Genomic DNA, 21,470 nt, shown 5'->3' with positions numbered 1-21,470 from the left:
AGACTCTTCCTACTTGACAATGCATTGGACCCACTCCAGTCCTGCAATCATTCCCAACCCTACTGATCATGACCTTTTATTCCAGTGACAGTTGCCTGTAGTTTCTAATTCCCTGGTCAGTCTTAGTTTAAAAGGCATAAGGTAACAAATGTAACTGTTAAAGAAGAAAGCAGGCAACTACCTATGATCTACATCACGTGGGCGTTTCAAAGAATTCCTTTTTTCTTGTTCATAACGAAGCTGCTGCTGTTGCCTTCTCAGTTCCTCTCGTTCTCGAGCAATACGTTCAGCTTCCTTACGACGTTCCTTCAGACAACACAGAAGGAAGAACCAACCAATGCAAAATGAAAACATAAGGTAAGTACATGTGCAACCTTGTTTTCATCCTGTCATTAAGAAACCACCATAGGCAAGCACCAGGCAAAACACATACCTGGGACAAATACATAAACAAAACTGACTTCAGAAATCAGTAATCTAGACTATGGCTATTGTTCTGCAACATTTAAAAATAACAGAGATCGGGTGGTGAAAGCTGGCAAGTAATTGGGAAGGTCAGATTCAGTTTCATCATTTGATTGAAACAAAAGCACCTAAAGGGAATTAGAAATAAAGTTCTAAATATGTATGGAAACTAAGTGCTTTGATGCAGTTCTGCAAAGAGAGGCATTATTTCCTTCCAGCCTTGGGAAATCATTCCCACTCTAATATGTAAGGAAATAAGTTATGATGTGCTGAGACTGGGATAGTGACAGAGCCTGGATTACAACTACTCTGGACTCATAGTCCTATGCTCAGACTATTAGGCTGCCATGATATTGCAGAGCTCGAGTTACTACCAATTGGCCAGAACAAAGTCACTGCTAAATGTATTTTTAACTAGCACCTAACTGATGGTTATCTTTCAGGGGCACTCAATAAATGCTCATCAGCTGAACTCATTCTATAGAAGCTTTACAACAAGTAAAGCAAATTTTAGGGCAAAAATCACAGGGTTTGAAAAAGGTCAGTTATTTAAGATGAAAAGATTTTCTGACTGCACCTGTTCAATACGAATGCGTTCCCTTTCCAAGCGTTCGCGTTCCATTCTCTCTCTCTCTAGTTTTTGCCTTTCAATTTCTAGGCGCTCTCTCTCTCTCTGTAAGCGTTCCCGTTCTTCCCGTTCACGAATTATTCTAATGCGTTCTCGCTCTCGACGCTCTCTTTCTGCAATCTCTCTTCGTCTAACAAAAATCAGTATTTAGAAATACTTAAATTATGCTAGCACTGTGTGAAAGAGAATAGCTTTTGAGTTTGAATTTTTCCTTGTGGTTGGCAAGTTTAAACTTCAACTCAATCTAAGTAGGTTTAATGTAATTGGAAAGAGAACTCAAAATAAAACTTTAAACAGATTCCAATGCTGTCACTTATTTATTAAGATTGTCAACTGAGCAGCTGAATTTTATAGAGTAGTTGCCTCTTAGAGGATTCCTGTTTAAATAAAAATCCCACTATAATAATAGCCCATTAGTTAATCAACATTTTAATAAGGACATATTCTACAAATATGTTTACAAAACTACAACTTCTGTTTTTGACAGGAAATTTTCCAGTAGCTAGTATGTGTTCTATCTCCTTAAACAAAGTAGACCTTATTTTGGTGACTTGGGATCATATCCATCAACATGAATTATAGCAGATGCTATATATAATAAAAGGGTTGCCCTTAAGGGCTTTTTTTGCTGTTCACTAGCCCGTGCTTCTTTGAGTCAGGAGGCAGTTCAAATGTTTGCTGAACTTAATGAAGATAATGTATCGGGACTTTTCACATTTCTGTCATCCCCTCACTCTAAGGCCCTCAGTGTGCTCTATCAGCATGTCTTCCTCTAGCCACCCAGTGGTTCTCAGTGGGTCAGTACTGCTCCCATGGAAATCTGAGGGGCATTTTAAATTATCCCAATGACCATCGGGGCCATTAGTAGCAGCACTGAGTGAATGGGGACCAAGGATTCTAGATAGCTTACACTGCATGGAATGGTCAGATAGTTCAGCACAGCAAAAAAATCCGTCCAATATTCATTATACTTTCAAATGCCATAATGGACTTCATGTCATTAAAACAAAACAAAACCACCTTTAAAAAAACTGGAGCCTAGAACTTCACTCATTTTGAATACATGCTAGGTTGGTTGGTTTGCATGGTTGCATGGTTGGCATGGTTTTATATATACTAAAATTTCCAGGAATGCAACTCCACATCAATTAGAAGGAAAATTATACTTTCTTAAGACCTTCACCAAGAGTCGTTCACCATTTCAGAAATCATGTTGTAATGCCAACACCACTCCTGGCATTTGACTTACCAAAACGACACACCAATATCAGTCTGCATTTGTAGCTGTCACATTCTCATTGAATCTAAAGAGGGTTGTAAACATCTGACTACTTCATTAGGTCTTCTAGAGAGTCGTGCCTAAACATTCATATCTGGAATATATGCTTCATTATAATTTACTTTTATTTCTCCTTTGTATTAGAATTAAGGCATTATATTGGTTGTTTGGAAATTATTTGCATAGGCATATAACACATTTGTAGGCCTATTATGCATCAATTACATTTCAGCAGAGTAAAGAGGACGCTGCAACTTTTTTTTAACATAACAGGGGTGCTGGTCTGATAGGCATGAGAATCCCTGCTCTAGCAGCTCCCACGCTCTCCTCCTGATCTGTCATCTAAATAGGAAGCTCAGCATATTAGGACTTCATCAAAAAAAAAGCAAATGGATTCTGAGCAATGCGAGGATTATTTCTCTCTAATAAAGTGTGTGGCAATCACAGTACTATTTAAGTCATCACAAGTGTCTGGTAATTCCTGACGCTCCTGTGAATGAATAGATGAAATCCCATGATAAAAGACCTCTCAATGAGACAGGTTAATATTTGGAAATTTATATTATAAAACACTATCACAAGAATATTTTAAGTGGCATCAAAAAATTGACATATGAAAGCAAATTGGCATTCATGGCAAACTGTTGAGATACTGCCACTAAAAATAGAAAATGTTTTGTTTTGTTCTCTGTTTTAAAGAGAATGCTTGCTTTGAGACAAAGCTTGAACACATTAAGGTTCATAAGGCAAAATTCCTTCACTTCCTTTCAATTTCCAGAAATTGGTTTATAACCAGTGTTAAAGATGTACCTACAGGTAAAGACAGGTATAAAATAGACACTTGAGAACCTATAGATTACATTGAGGCTATCTTATGTCACCATCATTTTTTCCTTTAAAATGTTTTTCATGGCGGCAGCTTTGGAGTAGAGGAAAGAGCATTGGACTTGGAGTCAGAAGACTTGGGTCTGAGTCCCGACTCTGCCACTCATTAGCCATGTGGCATTTGGAAGAGTCTTTTAGCCTCTCTGGGCCTCCATTTTTTCAATCAGATAATGGGCACACCTAACCGTACAGAACAGCTGAGACAGAGAGAACAGATGGAAAGGTACTTGGTAAATTACAAAATGCTATGCAAACTTAAGAAATCATTAGGTTTTACTGCATTTCTTAAAAGCGGCAAACAGCTTTCTTGGGAATACAATTTCTAGGAATCTGGTTTGTAACTAGTGTTAAAGATGTACCTATAGGTAACGACAGGTATAAAAGAGACACTTTTCCTACCTTCGAAGTTCCATTGCTCGTCGCAATCTTTCAAAGCGAACTAAATGCTCTCTTAGTCTTTGTTCCTTCATCTTTTCAAAAGGCAAGATGTCTTTCCTTCTATAGTCTTTGTCCCTTTTTTTATCTAGGCTAGCTCTCTCCTTTTCCTTGCTTCTTCCATGAATCTGTAAGAAAAAAAAGTGTAACAGGACTAGAAGTTAAAATAATGTGGAGTTTTGGTTTTCAAGTTCAGCTGGTTATTTAAAAAGCTTTAAAAGGGGGCGCCCGGGTGGCTCAGTCGGTTAAGCGGCTGACTTCGGCTCAGGTCATGATCTCACGGTCCGTGAGTTCAAGCCCCGCGTCAGGCTCTGTGCTGACAGCTCAGAGCCTGGAGCCTGTTTCAGATTCTGTGTCTCCCTCTCTCTGACCCTCCCCTGTTCATGCTCTGTCTCTCCCTGTCTCAAAAATAAATAAAACGTTAAAAAAAAAAAAGGTTTAAAAAAAAAAAAAAAGCTTTAAAAGAGTAATGACATTCTATTTTTCTTGATTTTCAAGTTATAGAGATACCGAACTATCTTCTTTTGAAAACAGCAGAATAGTACACGGCAGCCCTCTCAGAGACTTACTTTCTCATATCTTCCTCTTCTTGATGGCCTACAATGATCTCCTTTAGTTTGGTCTAGTATTACCATATGTCCTGGACTCTTTGAACCTAAGAGGAAAAAAAAAATCATAAACAAATGTCTAAACACTATCTCATTAAAAAAGACAGTAACTATCATGTAAAAATGCTGAAATCTTAGATAGCCAGATATTCACAACATAGGGCATGAAATAAATAAACCTACTTATTCTATGAGAACTTAACTGCAAATAGTCTTTAAAAAGAGCTCAACCCACAAACATAATTACTTTCAGTGATACCAAAAGATCCCAACTCTTATGGAAACCAATTTGACAATCAATTTCATATTAAAAAAGAAAAAAACAAAAACAACAAAAGATCCCAACTCAGTCACACAGCTATCAATGACCATAAAGGGGCTTAGATGGAAGAACACACTTGTTTCCCAAGAGTACAAAAGAAGACTTCCCCTTCTACCACAGTGACACCTAACAACGAAGTTTAAATATTTATCTGGACTGGGATCTCAGGTTTTCCCTTCCACTGTAAAAATGAAATGGTAGAAAGCATTAGAAAGGGATTGAGAAGAAAGATACATAGCATACTTATTCGCTTCTTTTCTTCACTTTTTTTAATCGACTCTGAAGTTTGGCCACTTGATGCATTATCATTCTTCTCATCTTTACCTTCTATTTTCTTAGTATCCTTGCCTTCTTTTTTTTCACATTTCTCAGATGACCTTTTCTCTTCTTTTTTCACAGAGGCTTGTGTCCTGATCATACCACCCAGGAAAAACACATAATGAGAACTTTTGCAGCAATTTTCCAAAAAAGTCTAGTGCTTATCAAAAAAATAAATCCTTACTTGCTACTTCTATCACTCATGTTTTTTTTGTCTCCAGAACTTCTTGAACTACTCTTTTCATCATTTTCTTTCTTCAATTCTTTCTTAGAAGGATCACCTTTAACCTGAAAGGTTTAAACAGGAAAAAAAAAAATCAGTACATTTTAAGGTTATGTTTCAGATCACAAAAAAGTATGTTTTGGGGAGCAAATGTGGAAAAAACAGAAGTAAAAACATAAAAATAATACTTAAAAACTATTCCAAATTCTACTCTCTATGGGTGTAAACTCTTTAAATTGAGCACTGCTAGCCCTCGAAGTAACCTCCGTTTTATATACATTTAGGCAAGCTTACTTTTTCAACAGAAATCAGCTGTCCATGCAGCTCAGTGCGATGAAGATGTGCAATACATCTGGATACCTCTGTGCTTGAAGACATAGTTACAATGCCATAGCACTTTGCCCCAGGACTTCGAGCATTTGTAACTACCTTTGCACTCAGAACCTAGAATATAAAATAACACTTGACAAAGTTTTACAACTTTACCACAACATACATTTCTGAATAGATCAAACTTCAGAACTAATACTAATCAAATAAAAGGATATATTCAGGATACATGAATTTGTGATGATGGATACATTTTGGATATATATAATTATTTTGGTTCATATTCTTGTGATCATTATCTACTTTGCTTATAATACAAGTACTCAGTAAATATCCAGGGGAAAAATCTAAAGCATCAAAAACTGGGCTCCTGGATGGGTCAGTCGGTTAAATGTCCAACTCTTGATTTTGGCTCAGGTCATGATTCCACGGTTCGTGGGACTGAGCTCCGTGATGGGCTGTGCGCTGATACCACAGAGCCTGATTGGGACTCTCTCTCTCCCTCTCTCTTTCTCTGGTCCTTCCCCACACCCTGTCTGTCTGTCTGTCTCTCTCAAAATAAACATTTAAAAAATAGCGTCAAGGGGCACTTGGGTGGCTCAGTCGGTTAAGCATCCGACTTCGGCTCAGATCATGATGTTGCAGTTCCTGAGTTCCAGCCCCTCCCATCGGGCTCTGTGCCGCCAGCTCAGAGCCTGGAGCCTGCTTCGGGTCTCCTTCTCTCTCTACCCCTCCCCCTCCTGCGCTCTGTCCCTCTCTGAAAATTAATAAACATTAAAAACAATAATAAAAAAGTGTCAAAAAGCAATTGTAATCTACTTGCTTTGTGTTAAATTTTTCAACTCTATAGCCAAAATACAGCAGTCACATCAATGCAATAATGACACAATTAATGAAAGCAAAGAAATTAATATTCTCAATTGCATTTGGGCCAAACTTCCCCTATCATAAGCCCACCCTGAATCTCTTAGAGGAATAAGAGGTAATTTTCTAGAAAGTTTCTAAATGAGTGTTAACAATTTTCTCCAATGAGTTACTATAAGAAATTTCAAAAAATGAATAAAGAACCATCCACATATAAAAAAGCAGTCTTAAAAACACACCCTACAAAAACATACTCTAAAAAGATACACTTTGAGCTTTAAAAATATACACCAATATAAAAGTGACAAAGAATTTCAATTCTATCAAAGTCAAGAGAGACAGGGATGGATGAGTAGGAAGAAAAGTGGCAGTACAATCTAGTGCTGAACGAAAAGAGAGACAGACATAATGCCAAAAAGAGATAAACAGGGAATTTAGGAGGCTGGGTGGTGTGGATGGCTAGAAACTATCAGCTTTTATCTCAAGTCTGGGAAAGGCAGACTTGCCCCAACAACAACTTGGTTTTAAAGCCCAATGTCTTGTTATAAAAGTACACGGTGTCCTTATATAGTTTTAGTCCTAAGAAATGCCAGCATTAAAAAACTTTTTATATCTCTAACAATAAATTACTGAAAACAAAATAAAAAATAAACCAAGGCTGATCACAGGACTACAGTTCTCAGTGTTGTATATCTGACACCTATAAGAATCCTTAACACTCAGGCAACTCTATATTAGAAGAAGAAGAAGAAAAAAAAGACTTCTGAAATCAACAGAATAGATTTTTATAACATTCATGAATGGTTATTCACCAATATTGGTCATTAATTTAACAAATATTTCAAAGCCTACTGCATGCACTTAAAGTATAGCAGATGAAGTCCCTGCTATCAAAGAGACTACATTGGAGGGGTGCCTCCAGTCAGTTAAGAGTCCAACTCTTGATTTTGGCTCAAGTTATGATCTCACAGTTCCTGGGACACAGGGATCGAGCCCTGTGTCACGCTCTGTGGGGACAGCACGGAGCCTGCTTGGGATTCTCCCTCTCTTTCTCTCTCTGCCCCTCCCCCACTTCTGTGTGCATGTTCTCTCTCTCTCAAAATAAACATTTAAGAAAAAAAGAGCTTACACTGGAGTAGATTACATATGACATATAATGAAAACAAAAATACAAGGCAGAAAGGAGTGAGTGCCCTAAGGGATACAAATCGACTACAATGCAATTCAACAACTATTAATTGAGTATTTAATGCATTTAATTATTGGCTATTCTTCTGTTAGATCTTCCCTTTATATGCCAGTATATATTTTTCTGATGAACCAACCACAGTCGAGCCTCCCCTTTTGCTCTCTTGGCAACTCTTCCATCATAGCACATATCACAACTTCTGATGAAGGATATTTTCACCAGTTTTACATTTTTTTCCACTACTGTACTGGAATCTGTATGGTGACAGGTGTATCAGTTCCCACCCCCACCAAATTCTATATCCCGTTGTCTAATATTTTCCAAATGACTAGATTAGCCTTAGATACTCTAGTTCCTAGAAAAATCATGATGAATGTGATGAATAACTCAGTCCTTGGCTGAAATGGGCTTAAAATATGAGCTTTTAGGGGCGCCTGGGTGGCTCCATCAGTTGAGCGTCCGACCTCAGCTCAGGTCATGATCTCACAGTCTGTGAATTTGAGCCCCGCATTGGGCTCTGTGCTAACAGCTCAGAGCCTGGAGCCTGCTTCGGATTCTGTGTCTCCCTCTCTCTCTGCTCCTCTCCCACTCGTGCTCTGTCTCTCTCTGTCTCTCAAAAATGAATAAACATTAAAAAAAAAAAAAAGAAAACTATAATATAAGCTTTTAATACAAAGATCCCCAGGCTCAGAGTGAGATTATAGGACGAACTCTACGTTACCACAGAATTCAATAATTATGCTTAAACCAGTCGTAAGAAAAACAAAAAAACTGGAAGGTTTCATATAATATTGTTTTGAATATAATTCCTTTCAAACGGAGACACGAGAAAGATAGATAAACAGGTAAAAGCAGCGTACCTTTCCATATTTGCCAAAAAGGTTCTTCAAATCAGCAGCTTTGGTATTAGAAGAAAGTCCACTAACCCAGATATTTTTAGTTGAGCTTCCACTGCTACCACTAGTACTACTTGTACTGCCTAGAACAAATTTAATAGCAGACATTTTAGTATCTCCACTGGAATTTTTTTTAATAAAATGATTAGATCCATCTTCTTCCAAAATTATAGAATTATCTTTTGACGTAACTAAATCTAATAGCACAGCCTCGCTGTATCAGAATCCTAGGAATTTGCTATTATTAAAATCAAACACAATAGACGATACAACTAGTGAGGAAACAAATCTGAACATCTGTATAGTTTCTACTGCATGCGTTAAACTGAAGTGGGTAAAAAATCAGTTACAGGTCTTGACTTTGACTGTTAAGTTTAATAATTTATACTCTACCACTGCAATGAATATAGACAACTGGAAAGCAGTCATCTAGAAATGTACAGATTGCTTAATTACCCACATATGTCCTGGGCTTTAGATCCTGAGACATTGGGAGTGCAAAAGGGAACAGTCAAAGGAAGGGATAAACCATATTCAAAAATGTAAATGTTTAATAACAAAGACTAACCAACAGCTCATCTTCATTCTCTGGTAGAGAAAGAATAAAACAGGAATTATATGCAGCTAGATAACTCTGGATTTAATTAAAAACAATCTTCTAAAACAAAGTTATTAATAAGAATAAAATCAGAAACCTCAAAATTCTTTAGAATAGGTAAATGGTTATACGAATTATTTCTGTACTACCTCCATACACAAAGTAGGCTGTCATACACCTAAGTACCATTTCTTGGAATACAGGCCTAGTCAATAACCACCCCCCCCCCCCCCAGGGCTTTTCTTCAAATGTGCTGTTACAAAAGGGAGCTTTCATTCATTTGACTTAATTTGCAGAACAATTCTTACCCACTTTAAGGGAAAAAAAGTATGTAAGCAATTAAAAGTAACAATTTTTATAACTGCACGTTATTGTAAGTAGAAAGAGTAAAATTTTCAATGCTTTAAAATATTAATGCCACAGGTTTTAGTTGAAAAATTACTGTCCACGTAGACTTATGAAGAGACGACACATTTTAAATATTAATGGCTGCTGCATTTCTACTCTTAAAAACTACATTTAAAAAAGGATCGATTTTATGAAATGCTAACTAGAAGACTGCGTATCTTTTTTTATGTTAACAGTAACATTTGGGCCCAGGTACTTCTCTTAATTACAGAAAAAAAATTGCAATAATAGAAAAAAGTTAACATTTAAACAAGACCACTAATCTTCTGAATTTAAAGGGTAACATTCAATAAATCTATTAAATGTTGTCCATTAACCAAAACTGTAAAAGGATGTGAGTATTGCAATTAACTGTCAATTTAGTACACAATCACTTGAAATTCCAACTATTAAAATTACCAACAAAATAACACTAAATGAACCACAAAAAGCAGATAACATTCCTTATTTATTCACTGAAGAGGCATTCTAGGACTTTGCAACACCTGATTGGTGTTATTTCCCTTAAAGTGATTTTTCACAAAACAGGAAATGTTTTTCAAGTAGACAGCATATGTACAAGAGGAAACTATAGTGCAACAGCCATGAGAGACCCAGACATCCCAGTAACAGAAAGTAACCAAATATTGTATCTTTAAGCTTATAAGAATTTAAAATAAAACGAATTTCCTACATAAAACTCCTATCGACCCAAAATAAGTCAAATTAAGAAGCAAATTGTAAAGAATCAAAAATACCCTATACTGGCTATGTTAACAGAAGTGTGCCCTGATTTAAACAATGAAAAAAATAAAACCAAATGTTAGAGACTGATTTTCTTTTAAGTATTAGACTCCACAAATATATGCAAATATCATTTATGGCACATTTCCTACTAGACAGAACAGGGAGAAGGTTGGTGCATATGGGTTGCAAATGACTACAACTAAAGATAAAATATTTCTAAAATTATAAGGCAAGAAAATGAAGTATCTATTGTATTAATATTCAACACAGGTGCTTAGAACACAATGTTAAAAATACAACTTTTAGCATACTCCTACCAGTTTACAAATTAATTAAAGCTTAACACCTCAATAACACCAAGAGTTTGCGAAAATCTATTTAACTCAACAGTCTGCACAAAAGCCATACAGAAATTTTAGTATGTATATTTTAAATGACTAAACGTCAAAGGAAACCCCAGGCAATTATTATTTTTTAACGAAAATACACAATTTACCACTGAAATAAATAGGAAAAAAATTCATTACCTTTGTCATCTTTGGATGATGTCTTGCTGTCTTTAGATTCCTTTGAAGAGCTAAAGAAGCAAATCACCAGAAGAAAATTGAAAACAAAAAAAAAACCCAAAAAAACCAAAAATCGAACAGCTTGATATTGACTACATTTCAAACTAGTGCTATTCACACAAATTAACAATTCCAAAGGTCTAGATTAGGTTATTTGAACAAATGATTCCCTTAGGATTCTTGCACTGATTTTCCCCAAGATGCCTGAAGATCTAGATTTTCTGACAATTCTATTCAGTGGATATATGGCCATCTTCTCCAGATTTCAGGACTGGGACTTGACTTCATTTTGTGTTCTTAGGACTGATAGTTGTTCATTAACCATCATCACAAGGATTTTTAAAAATAAAACACAAAAAAATTGTCAATTTGAAAAAAAAAACAAAAAACAACAAAAAAAACCAAATATATGCTGACAATTCGACAATGCAATCAGTAGGACACACTGCATATTACGAAGATCTTGAAATTTTTTTTAAAGTAACTTATGACGGTCAAAAATATTATAGGCAGGATCATAAGTACTAATTACTGTACATGGTCTTGAAGCCACCCCCTTAATGTAGAGTGATCTTATTGAATGCTGGAATTCAGTATCGTAAAGAACTGACATAGAAAAACAAACCTCTTTGCTTGACCAGAGGCCCCAGTAGACGAGGGCCCTTTCTTCAAAGTATCCTTTTCTTTGTCTCCAGATTCTGCTTTCTTAGAACTTTCTCTGGCTTCCTTCTCGACAGGATCCCCCTTCACGCAGTCTTCCTTCTTACCATCTTTATGGTTCGCATTCATCTCATAATCCTTGCTTTCCTTCTCCGGGCTCTGTGCAATGGCGTCCTGCCCATCTTTTGGCTTACTTGCTTCAGAATCTGTAATTTTCACATTTTTACCTGTTTCTAGGAGGTCATCACCATCAAAATCCAGAGTGATGGCATCTTCAGCCTGGATTGTGACCGAGATGTTGTCATCCTCAGCTTCTTTCACAGTCGCATTAGCTTCCATCTCTTCATGAGCTGTGTGATCAGCCTCAGCTAGGTTCCCTTCTGAAGGAAGAGGTTTAGATACTTCTTGTGTACCATCACCAGAACCTGCTATATCTAAGAGGATTTAACAGGAATAAATATGGCAAAACAAGAAGTTTAAACAATTTCATATTCATAAGCTAGAATAGGACCTAGAAAATATAAAGCCAGTTATTAGCACTGATGGAAGGTTAGGGGAAAAAAAACACAAGGGTATTAACTAACATAAACAATCCTTTACCCAGGATCACTTATTCTTCATGGAAAAAAATGATCTCTACATACAAATACCAAACAACAAAAGTGAGGAAATGGTTCCATCCTGAGGATGCCAGCTCTTCATTTGTGGTTAGAAGTTAATGGCATATGGAAGATTTTTTTCCTCCATGAGATAGTGACAAATGTGCAGATTTGTTATTCAATGTTCCAATCATCTTGGGTTTAACCCTTGTGACCTTCAGAATCCCCTTGGTGACGTCTTGAAAGGTCACAGTCTGAGGATATCAATCAGTCTTCAAAGTTTTTCAGGGCCCCATCTTTTTCACTCTTCTTTTTCAATTCTTGGGTAGTCCAGAATCGTATGGAAAACTGCTGCAGAAGGCTCCAAAGATGGCCTGCTCCATAACGTTCAGGAAATTGGTTATTTCCAGTCTTCATCCTGTCCAGTCAGTCCCGCAATTACCGTTTTTGAAGATGTCTTGCATTCCCCCAAAATAGAAAGGCTTCAGGCATTTGAGATTTTCAGTCAGTAGCTTTACTTCATCATCATTTTTAGGCCTTTAATTCTGCCTTGCTTAGAACCCTGCTCCATGTCCTTTCTAGTCCAAAGTAGGATCCTTTGACTTCCATCCAAGAACTCTTCCATGATAACCTCGTACTGACAAATGTATTACTACTGATGTCCCTGTAATTGTATTGGATGAGACAGTTCTCCTAAACTATGAAAACTGTCAGAAGGCTATACGAAAGTTTCTCTATGTAGCAAACAAAACGTTAGTCTCCTCATCACCCATTTTTAGGACCGTTTATACAATTAATTATCCGTTACACTCCAATAAGCACGTATGAGTTACTGCAGTGCCAGTCTTAAGGACGTTATCAACTTACCGTATGCTAGAAGTTATTGTAAAAAATAAAGTTAAAATTGGGTTAAAAAAAATATGGCATTGTCCACTACAGTAACTGATATGTACCATTAAGTTAGAACATATCTTAAATGTTAAAAAGAAAATTAAAACCAATTGAAAAATGAAATCAAGATGCTAACTTAATTCACTAAATTGATAAATTTGAAAATAAAGTCATTTCAAAAATAAGATTTCAAATAAGGAAGGTTTTTGTTCTCACATAATTTGCTATTTTTCTAAATGTCAGCAATTTTTAAACTCTACTTGGCATCAAACATACCTTTCTCATTTTCTTCTTCCTCACCATCCTGAAATTCAAAGAATAATCAAATGTAAAATGAATTCACTTAAAACTAGATTTTAGTAATAGCATAAAATCAGTCAAGTTAAACTGGTATATAATTTAGTAACATTAATTAGGGACACCTATCACTAGCATATATAGGATCTTCCAATCAGAACCAGAGGCCAGTTAGAGAAATGTGGCACATGTCTGGTATATACGGTTTCAGACAAAACAGGTAAATCTATCAATAATCAGCTCATCAATAAACTGTGTTAGTTTCAGTATTCAAAACTAGTTTATATAAATCTGAATCTTACTCACATCAAGCAGTTGCCAAAGGACTGACCTGATTATCTTATGTGACTCCATTCAAAAGCACTTTTAGGGCATACTATTCAAAAGTAGTACCAGAAAGTATAAATTGAAGACACGCACTTTCAAGGGCTTAAATGCATATTAATAAAACAAACAAACAAAAACTCTTTCCAGGTATCTCAGAACTCAAAGGGAAGACTACAAGAGCAGTTATCTTCAAATTACTCATTCCTCTGATCTGTTAAAAATTAATTCACAGCAGCCACATACACCCTGGAGGCCAACTACTTTTAAAAAGGTGTTTGCACACTAGGTAATCAAAAGAGTAACTCACACTTTTTAAAAAATATGACTGATTTTAATTTTAAAATATGTATCTCCTCACCTAATCTAAAATTAAGCACGTACTAGCCTGAAAACAGGAATACTGCAAGGGGATTTTCCCTTTACCAAGCAAATAGTGCAAAAACCACTGAAGTAGTCATAATCACACCAAGATAAAACCAACATTTTCCCATTAAAGATCTTAACAAATAACGAAATATGCATTTAATCTCAGTAAAGGAAAAAAAAAGTGAAGGGATGTTTTAACTTATAACTTTTAAAATAAAAGCTGAGTAGAGGCACCTGGGGGGCTCAGTCGGTTAAGCGTCTGACTTCAGTTCAGGCCATGATCACAGTTCACGAGTTTGAGCCCTGTATCAGGCTCTGTGCTGACAGCTCAGAGCCTGGAGCCTGCTTTGGAATCTGTGTCTCCCTCTTTCTCTGCCCCTCCTCGACTCTATTACTCTATTTCTCTCTCTCTCTCTCAATCTCTCTCTCTCACAAATAAATTAACATTTAAAAAATAATAAATAAAGTAAAAGCTGAGTAGAAGTAGATCCTTTTCGGTCACAGTGGTATGAAGCTACCACATACAAAGCCTTAGAGTAGTGGTTCTCAAACTTTGAGTCTGTATCAGAATCTCCTGGAAGGCTAATTAAAACAGTTTGCTAAGCACCAACCCAGAGTTTCTAATTCAGGTCTGGAGGCAGGGCTTGAGAATCTGCATCTCTAACAGGTTTCCAGGTGATGCTGATGCTGTTGTCCAGGGACCACACTTTAAGAACTACTGCCTTAGAGTGACAGCCCAATAGTGAAAAAAGGCTTAAATTGAACTGTAAATAAAACTTTAACTGGCATATTTATTTATAACACAATTTTAGATTCATAGAAAAGTGTGCGTTCTTTAAAAATGTCAAATATTTTACCATATGCTCAAACTTACATCTGGCAGCAACCATATTTCTAAGAAATCATTTTAACGGATTTTTTGACTTTAAGCTAACATGTAAGTGCCCCAGTTAGGAAATGCCCAATTGTTTTACACACTAAAGCGTATGAAGGAAACTACAAACACTGAAACAACTAAGCCACAAAAGCTTAGGAAGTAAAAGAGTCCTGAACAAGTAGGTTATTGATTCATGGCAAAGTGAATCTTATTATCACTTAAGTCTGCGACATTATGCTCTGATAACTCTATTGTTGCTCTGGACCACAATGCTGAACCAGAATTTAGTTTCAATCATTATGTTTCTAATCTGCAACATTTGGAAAGAAAAGAGAAATGCTTTCACTTGGGTGGCATGACAGGCAATGGCAGCAAGGAAAGGATGGGTGAGACCAGAATTGGTGATTTATCTTTCTCTTTTAGTTTAGTAATTTGTCTTGGGGGAATAAATATACTGGAATATCTTTAACTTTTAATTGGAAGCAGAACAAATTAACTTAAAGAATGCAACTTGCCTCTCCTTTATCTACCAACAGCAACACCACTTTCCAGTTATTCTTTTAGACATGCGATACTGACAAGTTTAAGAAAAAATGGCCAAATTATCTCCTGTTTTAAACAGTAAAAAATTTTTAATTTTTAAATTAAAAAAAAAATTAAGTATTGTGTGTTTTGTAAGAAACAAAATCCTGGGGCTCCTGGGTGGCTCAGTTGGTTAAGCGTCCAACTTTGGCTCAGGTCATGATCTCATAGTCCGTGAGTTCGAGCCCCGCGTTAGGCTCTGTGCATGGATTCTGTGTCTCCCTCTCTCTGCCCCTCCCCTCCCATGCTCTCTCCAAAATAAATAAACATTAAAAAATATTTTTTAAAAAATGCTTTCTGCTGTAGTTCCACTAGTTACAAATGTTATTTCTAGCTGCTAAAATAACTGGTAAGGTTTGCCTTACTTTGCTGAAGAGCTTTCAGATATTTATCCTAATTATTCAACATGTCTTCTGAAGGGTCTCATAATGTTAGTTTCTCAAATTAAAGGTAACACTAGCTTTACCACATGTTTCAATGCCCCTAGAAGAGTCGGACCCGGCTTCTAGAAAATAAAACCAACTACAACACAGGTGAAGCACAAAAACAACTAGGGTTAGTAGAAAAGATGAGCCACGTATCAGTGCAGGTTTCACTGCGCAGTATGTGCAGTAAACAAAGTTCTGCTAAAGTCAAACCAAAAGCCCTAAATAAGCCTAAAAATCCTTGTAATACGAAACAAACCAAGAAATACAATGGGAGATTTTTCCTGTCTAAATGATACATAGAATACACATTTTCTCTGAAAACAATTTTCCTCCACCGAAAACAGATTGTTTTCAGAATGAGAAATATAATAAGTAACAACAGTGTAAAGCATCCTTCCATATTAAACACTTTTTGAGCTTCTCTTGGAAAAAAAGTAACATTTCACATATGAAAATTAAGAAAATGCTCTGTAAGGTAGGTACTCATGTTGTTTATCCTTATAGCAGGATCTACAACCCTTAGTCAAATGCCAAAATTCATATACAAAGCTACATTCTCCCCACCCCCTCTCTCTCTCCTTTCTCCTAGGTTAATCTTGCGATACATGTAACATGTGCTATGTCAGAAGACCGCTTCTAGAAAGCCTCCTTTCCCTGACTTGTATGTAAATACTATATTCAGCCTGATTTTAAAATAAACCTTCAAAATAACCTTAAGCCACCAACTGTCTGCTATCTATCTGGCAATATGCTAAAGATCACAGAAAACACAAAACACCTGGCATGTGATAAGCATTCAATAAATATTTATTGAATGAATTTACTGAGTAATTGTGGTATAAGACACTACTATTTTCAGGTGAAGGGAATGAACTAACTGTTCATTTCCATGTATGTAACGAGCTTAGCTACAGCCCTGTGTGAGTACAATGGAATTCAGAAAACAAGATTTACTAGTGTGCAGTGATTTAGTGAAAAGAATTCTAAACCAGGCATCATAACACCTGGATATTTATCCTATCGTTGTCAACGAAACAGTTTCACTCGTGTTATCCATGTAGGTGAATTTTACCCATAAAATAAGGGATAACATATGACCTAAATAAATATAAACATCTGAGTAAGATAATGGATGTAAAAAAATCTCTGTAAACAATAAAGTACTACATAAAAGATATTAGGGAAAGTTTTGGGGAGCAGATACAGATAAATCTGGCTCTAGGGGTACACAGAATTCATATGACAAAAAAAGGGTATCAAATTAGTGAAATATTAAGGGCAAAGGCAAACAGAAAAAGGAATATACACGGTGTGATTACCAAAGACTGAAGAGACTGAGATTAGAGGAAATTTTGAAGAATTACAGAATCAGCAAATACAAACATTTTTGAGAAAAATTCCCCCAAATTCTTAAGTAAAACGAGTATCTTCAAGCTAGTAAACAAGATCACAACCAGAATGCACATATGCTAAGTGCCAGGATCTATAATTAATCCTAACATCAATGCAGCAGGTAGGAATTAATGTTCACTTTACAGACTTAGAAACTAAGAGAATCCACCCAAAGTCAAAATATTATTAGCAACTAAAAGAAGCAGAATTTGAACCACATTCTTGGCTAACACCTAAAGGCCAAACATTTAAAGTAAGTAAGCCTGAAAACTGGCTTTAAATAAATACATTCCTATACAAATATACTGCCCATTTGCATGTATCTTTAGGAACAAATAATAGAAGAATGTATCAGGAATTTAAAAGTTTGCCATCAAGGGAATGAGTGGAGGGGACTTTTTTTGTGTGGATGTGAGTTCTACGCCCAATGTGGGGCTTGCACTTATGACCCTGAGATCAAGGTTCACATGCTCTACCAAATAAGCCAGCCAGGCACCCCAGAAGGGACTTTTCTGAATGTACTTTTCTCATAGCTTTGATTTTGAAACCACATAAATATTGTAAATAATTATAAAATTAAATTTCCTAGTTTGAATTATAGACTCACAAAAAGTTAGATTCAAGTTTTTTAAAAAGCACACCTTAATTATTGAAAATAAAATGAAACAAGTCAACCTAAATATGTATGAGTTGGTGATATAATCCTATAGAGCAGAACTCGTCCAAAATACTATAGTCTGTTCACTCCTAGAAGGGTACGTCTTTAGGACAGATATACTGGGGAGAAGTTATTTTCACTAATCTTTTTGGTAATAGTGTTGATATTAAGTTTCTAAGACTATTTTATGTGTACCATAAGACAAAGGAAATGATTAACTTGCAAGTATCCCTGTGACCTCAAAATTTATTTAACTTGAAAGTAAAAACAAACCAAAAAACCACATACATTCCCTAGCACTGTACACTGGAAGAAAAGACCTAGAAGACATGAAAACCCAGCGGCAATGAACTACATCCCTACCACCGAGACTATTTTCTTGAAAACCATTTACCACTATAAAGGGAAAAAATGGCTAATTAGGTCTAGAGCAGAAAAAGGAACATCATAACATACCAGAAAGCAAGGAAGCAATCAAAGACTACTAGGATCATGTTGAAATGAAGAGGCTCTCACAAGCTACAGATACAGATGGGACAGTTTGAACACTGAACAAGGATAACTACAATGGGCTGAAATACATCAAATATACTTAAATCCATGAGTTCAAAATAAAACTAAGGGAGAAAAAAAGGAAAAATAAAAAGCTCATTAGTCAGTGATAAACCAGCTCATTATTCTCAAAACTGGTAAATAAAAGGAAAAGAAATGAGGCATAAGTATATACGCTGGCTTTCCTTTGTCAATGGTACCACTGGATAACCAAACAGTATGAGATATTTCTATTTCTAGGAACATCCTAGCTGATCAGTAAGAAGAAATGATAGAATTAGAATATACTACTTTGATCAAAGGGGTGTGGATCATCAATGATTGGTAGCATCACCAAAAAGTTAAAGCCAGACATGACATGCATCCAAATGGAAGAACACTGTTTCTGCAGCAGTTGGGTGTGTTGGGGTGGGGTGCCCTGAATTGGACAGCAAGTCTCTAGATCCTATAACCGACTTACCAATTTACAGAGAATACAGTAAACAAAGACACATGTTGAACGACTCCACAGAAATGTAATCAGCAAAATCTAGACTTTGGAAAGCCTATAACAGGGGTTGGCAAAAAAGAGGCTAGATACCTCTTTTTATAAATATTTTTACTGAAACAGCCATGTCAGTTCATTTACCTATGGTCTACAGCTGCTTTCACACAACAATGGCAGAGCTGAATAGGTGTAACACAGACCATATGGCCCACAAAGGCTAAAATATTTTCTACCTACTCCCTTAAGAAAAACTTTGCCAACCCTTGCTCTACAGAATATACAACTCAATTTCTTCAACAAATAAACTGAAGGAAAAAAGATGGAGGGAAAAAAACCTATAAACTAAAAGAGATTTAATAAACATTTCAATCAATCACAGTAGGTACATCTTATTTACATCTGATTCAAACAAAACCTGTGAAAATAAGAAAAAAAAGCAAAAACTTATGCACAATTGAACATTTGAATACTAAGTGTACATGTAGGGAGATTAAAAATCTTATATTAGGAGTGATATTGTAAAAAAGTAAGTTCTCTTTTAGAGATACATAATGAAAAATTTAAAATGTCCAGGATTTGTCTGAATAATGCAGAAAAGGAAAAGTGAAAGGAGGTATAAATGAAACAAGACTACCCATGAGTTGTAACGGCTAAAGCTGGGTGATGGTTACGCTCTATGTAGTATTACTTAATGCACACAGTAAAACAACACGTTCAGAAGCATTAGATCACAATGAAACATAGAAACATTTTTATATATTGCTAAATGTTCCACTCTACATTATTCACAAAGAGAAAAAAGGTCATTTTAAATCGGAAAGAAAACTTCTCTGAAGACGTACCTTCCCTATCTTTTGATACAGTAAAGCCCTTGATGAGGAGTAAGTGTTCACTCATCATCAGGATAGAAGGGAAGCATGGCCATCTCCAGGCCATAAAGATTTGTGAAAATTTTTAAAAAGGCATCCACTCCTTAAGGTACTTTAATCTGTTAAATTTTTATAACAAATATGTAATCTATGATGTGAATGGGGACCTTAAAAATGATCTCTTTACACAGCTCACAACCTACACAACTCCAGGAGTGGGCCTTGGAGCAAATTAACAAGCTAGTTGCTAAGGAATATGAGGAGCTCAACTCTACCTTTTTGCAAATTAGTTAATCTAGAAAAGGTATTCCCCTAATCTGAGAGTTAATATTCCTCACCTATTCTTTATCACTCAGAAATTAACTTAGTTGGAGACAGTATGGGGGACAAATCTACAGACATGCATAGTCCTATCATTTCCTTCCTGAATATTCCAAATTATCAGACACATTTCTCCCAGAAATGCAGTTTCTCCCCCCACTGCAATAAACACAGAAAGCCAAAATACAGCCTCACCAGCATTTGTGGTTCAACATCATTTCAAAGGCAATAGAGCTGCAGGAAAGAAGGTGTGACCAGAGGCAATCAGCTAAGCAGTCCACAAGTATGAGCTCCACTTACATACTCTTCTGGCAAATATTATGGTAAGGAAATAACAGTCTCGATCCCTATTTTTTCTTAATCTAGTAAAGAGAGGAAACTCCTATCTCTATTTCAAAGCATACTATTTAAAGAAGGTAGATGAAAAAGGGGTTCTTGAGTACAGATGAGGAAAAAACAAAGGATAAGTTAAAAAGGAAACATTGTAGCAACTGAGCGGTATGTGTTTATAGCCCCTGTAAGTCACGCTTTAAAATATGCACTATCTATATCACATATACCAAAAACAACACGACACACAATAGAAGAGTGGTCATTTTCCACACACACATACCCTGAGTAAATTTCTAGAACAGAGACTTTTATTATTTTTATACTATGCCCATTCTAGGTGTGTTAAATTAACAAAATCTTAATTAAAGCTTTAATAAGGGTATTAGTACTTTTAAATGATTCACTTCATAGCAAATTGCCAGAAAAAAAAAAAAAATCAAGGAGAGGTAGACTTCTCAAAAGACTGGTAACCAGAGGTTTTTCAGTTTGTTTCTTTTTTTTTTTTAACAGAAAGGATGGACTATTTTTATTTTTATTCTGAAAATGGTAAGAACCTTGTTATAATATCTTCCAATCACCTTTGTGGCAACAGAAATTTCAGCTGCCAATTTTAAGTATTTTGTATATACCAGTACTTAAACTGAATTTAAAGCAGTTTTATGAATTAGAGAATTATGAAGTCAAAATAAGATTCCTTTTCCAAGCCCTTCCACCCACAATATCATATTCATAGGACTAAATGTAAACTTACTTGGGCTGTTAGAAAGGTATCATCTTCACCTTCTTGAGCTTCAATTTCCTAAGTAAAAGGGTATACAATAGCTTTGCTTTACAAAATATCTGGGTAACATGAGAATGCTTTTATGCTATACCCAACTATCACTTGCCTTGTATTCTGCACAGTGTCTATGATACCGTCGGTACTAAGTCAATGCTTAATAATTCAGACTACACTTTTTGTTCCAACATAAAAATAGTCACACTGATAGAGGATTACAAAAATCTCTTGAGCCCTTCATTTATTTGGCTAAGTAGAATGGAAGTATTCTAAGCATGAATATTAACAGTACTGACTCCTTAATCCATTGGTT

At 35.9% G+C, this 21,470-nt stretch overlaps 1 protein-coding gene across 14 annotated transcripts in view; it reads right to left on the bottom strand.

Annotated features, from left to right (window-relative positions):
* The window catches only part of SLTM (SAFB like transcription modulator), a 45,462-nt gene that overhangs the window by 7,322 nt on the left and 16,670 nt on the right, over positions 1-21,470 (bottom strand). For 5 of the 14 annotated variants that reach the window (XM_053889018.1, XM_053889020.1, XM_053889021.1 and 2 more), the window contains 12 exons: positions 21,131-21,178; positions 13,167-13,194; positions 11,366-11,834; positions 10,702-10,751; positions 8,407-8,525; positions 5,458-5,607; positions 5,125-5,228; positions 4,866-5,032; positions 4,262-4,347; positions 3,657-3,820; positions 1,043-1,223; positions 182-306 (listed from right to left, as the gene is read on the bottom strand). In XM_053889018.1, coding sequence (XP_053744993.1) covers positions 182-306; positions 1,043-1,223; positions 3,657-3,820; positions 4,262-4,347; positions 4,866-5,032; positions 5,125-5,228; positions 5,458-5,607; positions 8,407-8,525; positions 10,702-10,751; positions 11,366-11,834; positions 13,167-13,194; positions 21,131-21,178 — 1,691 coding nt within the window. The remainder of the gene's footprint in view (positions 1-181; positions 307-1,042; positions 1,224-3,656; positions 3,821-4,261; positions 4,348-4,865; positions 5,033-5,124; positions 5,229-5,457; positions 5,608-8,406; positions 8,526-10,701; positions 10,752-11,365; positions 11,835-13,166; positions 13,195-21,130; positions 21,179-21,470) is intronic. The other 9 variants (XM_053889019.1, XM_053889024.1, XM_019441947.2 and 6 more) reach the window with 5 other exon arrangements.

This window comes from Panthera pardus, unplaced genomic scaffold, assembly GCF_024362965.1.
Source record: "Panthera pardus isolate Hobbes unplaced genomic scaffold, ASM2436296v1 HiC_scaffold_24, whole genome shotgun sequence".
Classification (NCBI taxonomy): Eukaryota; Metazoa; Chordata; class Mammalia; order Carnivora; family Felidae; genus Panthera; species Panthera pardus.
This window is presented reverse-complemented; position numbering and strand designations above follow the sequence as displayed.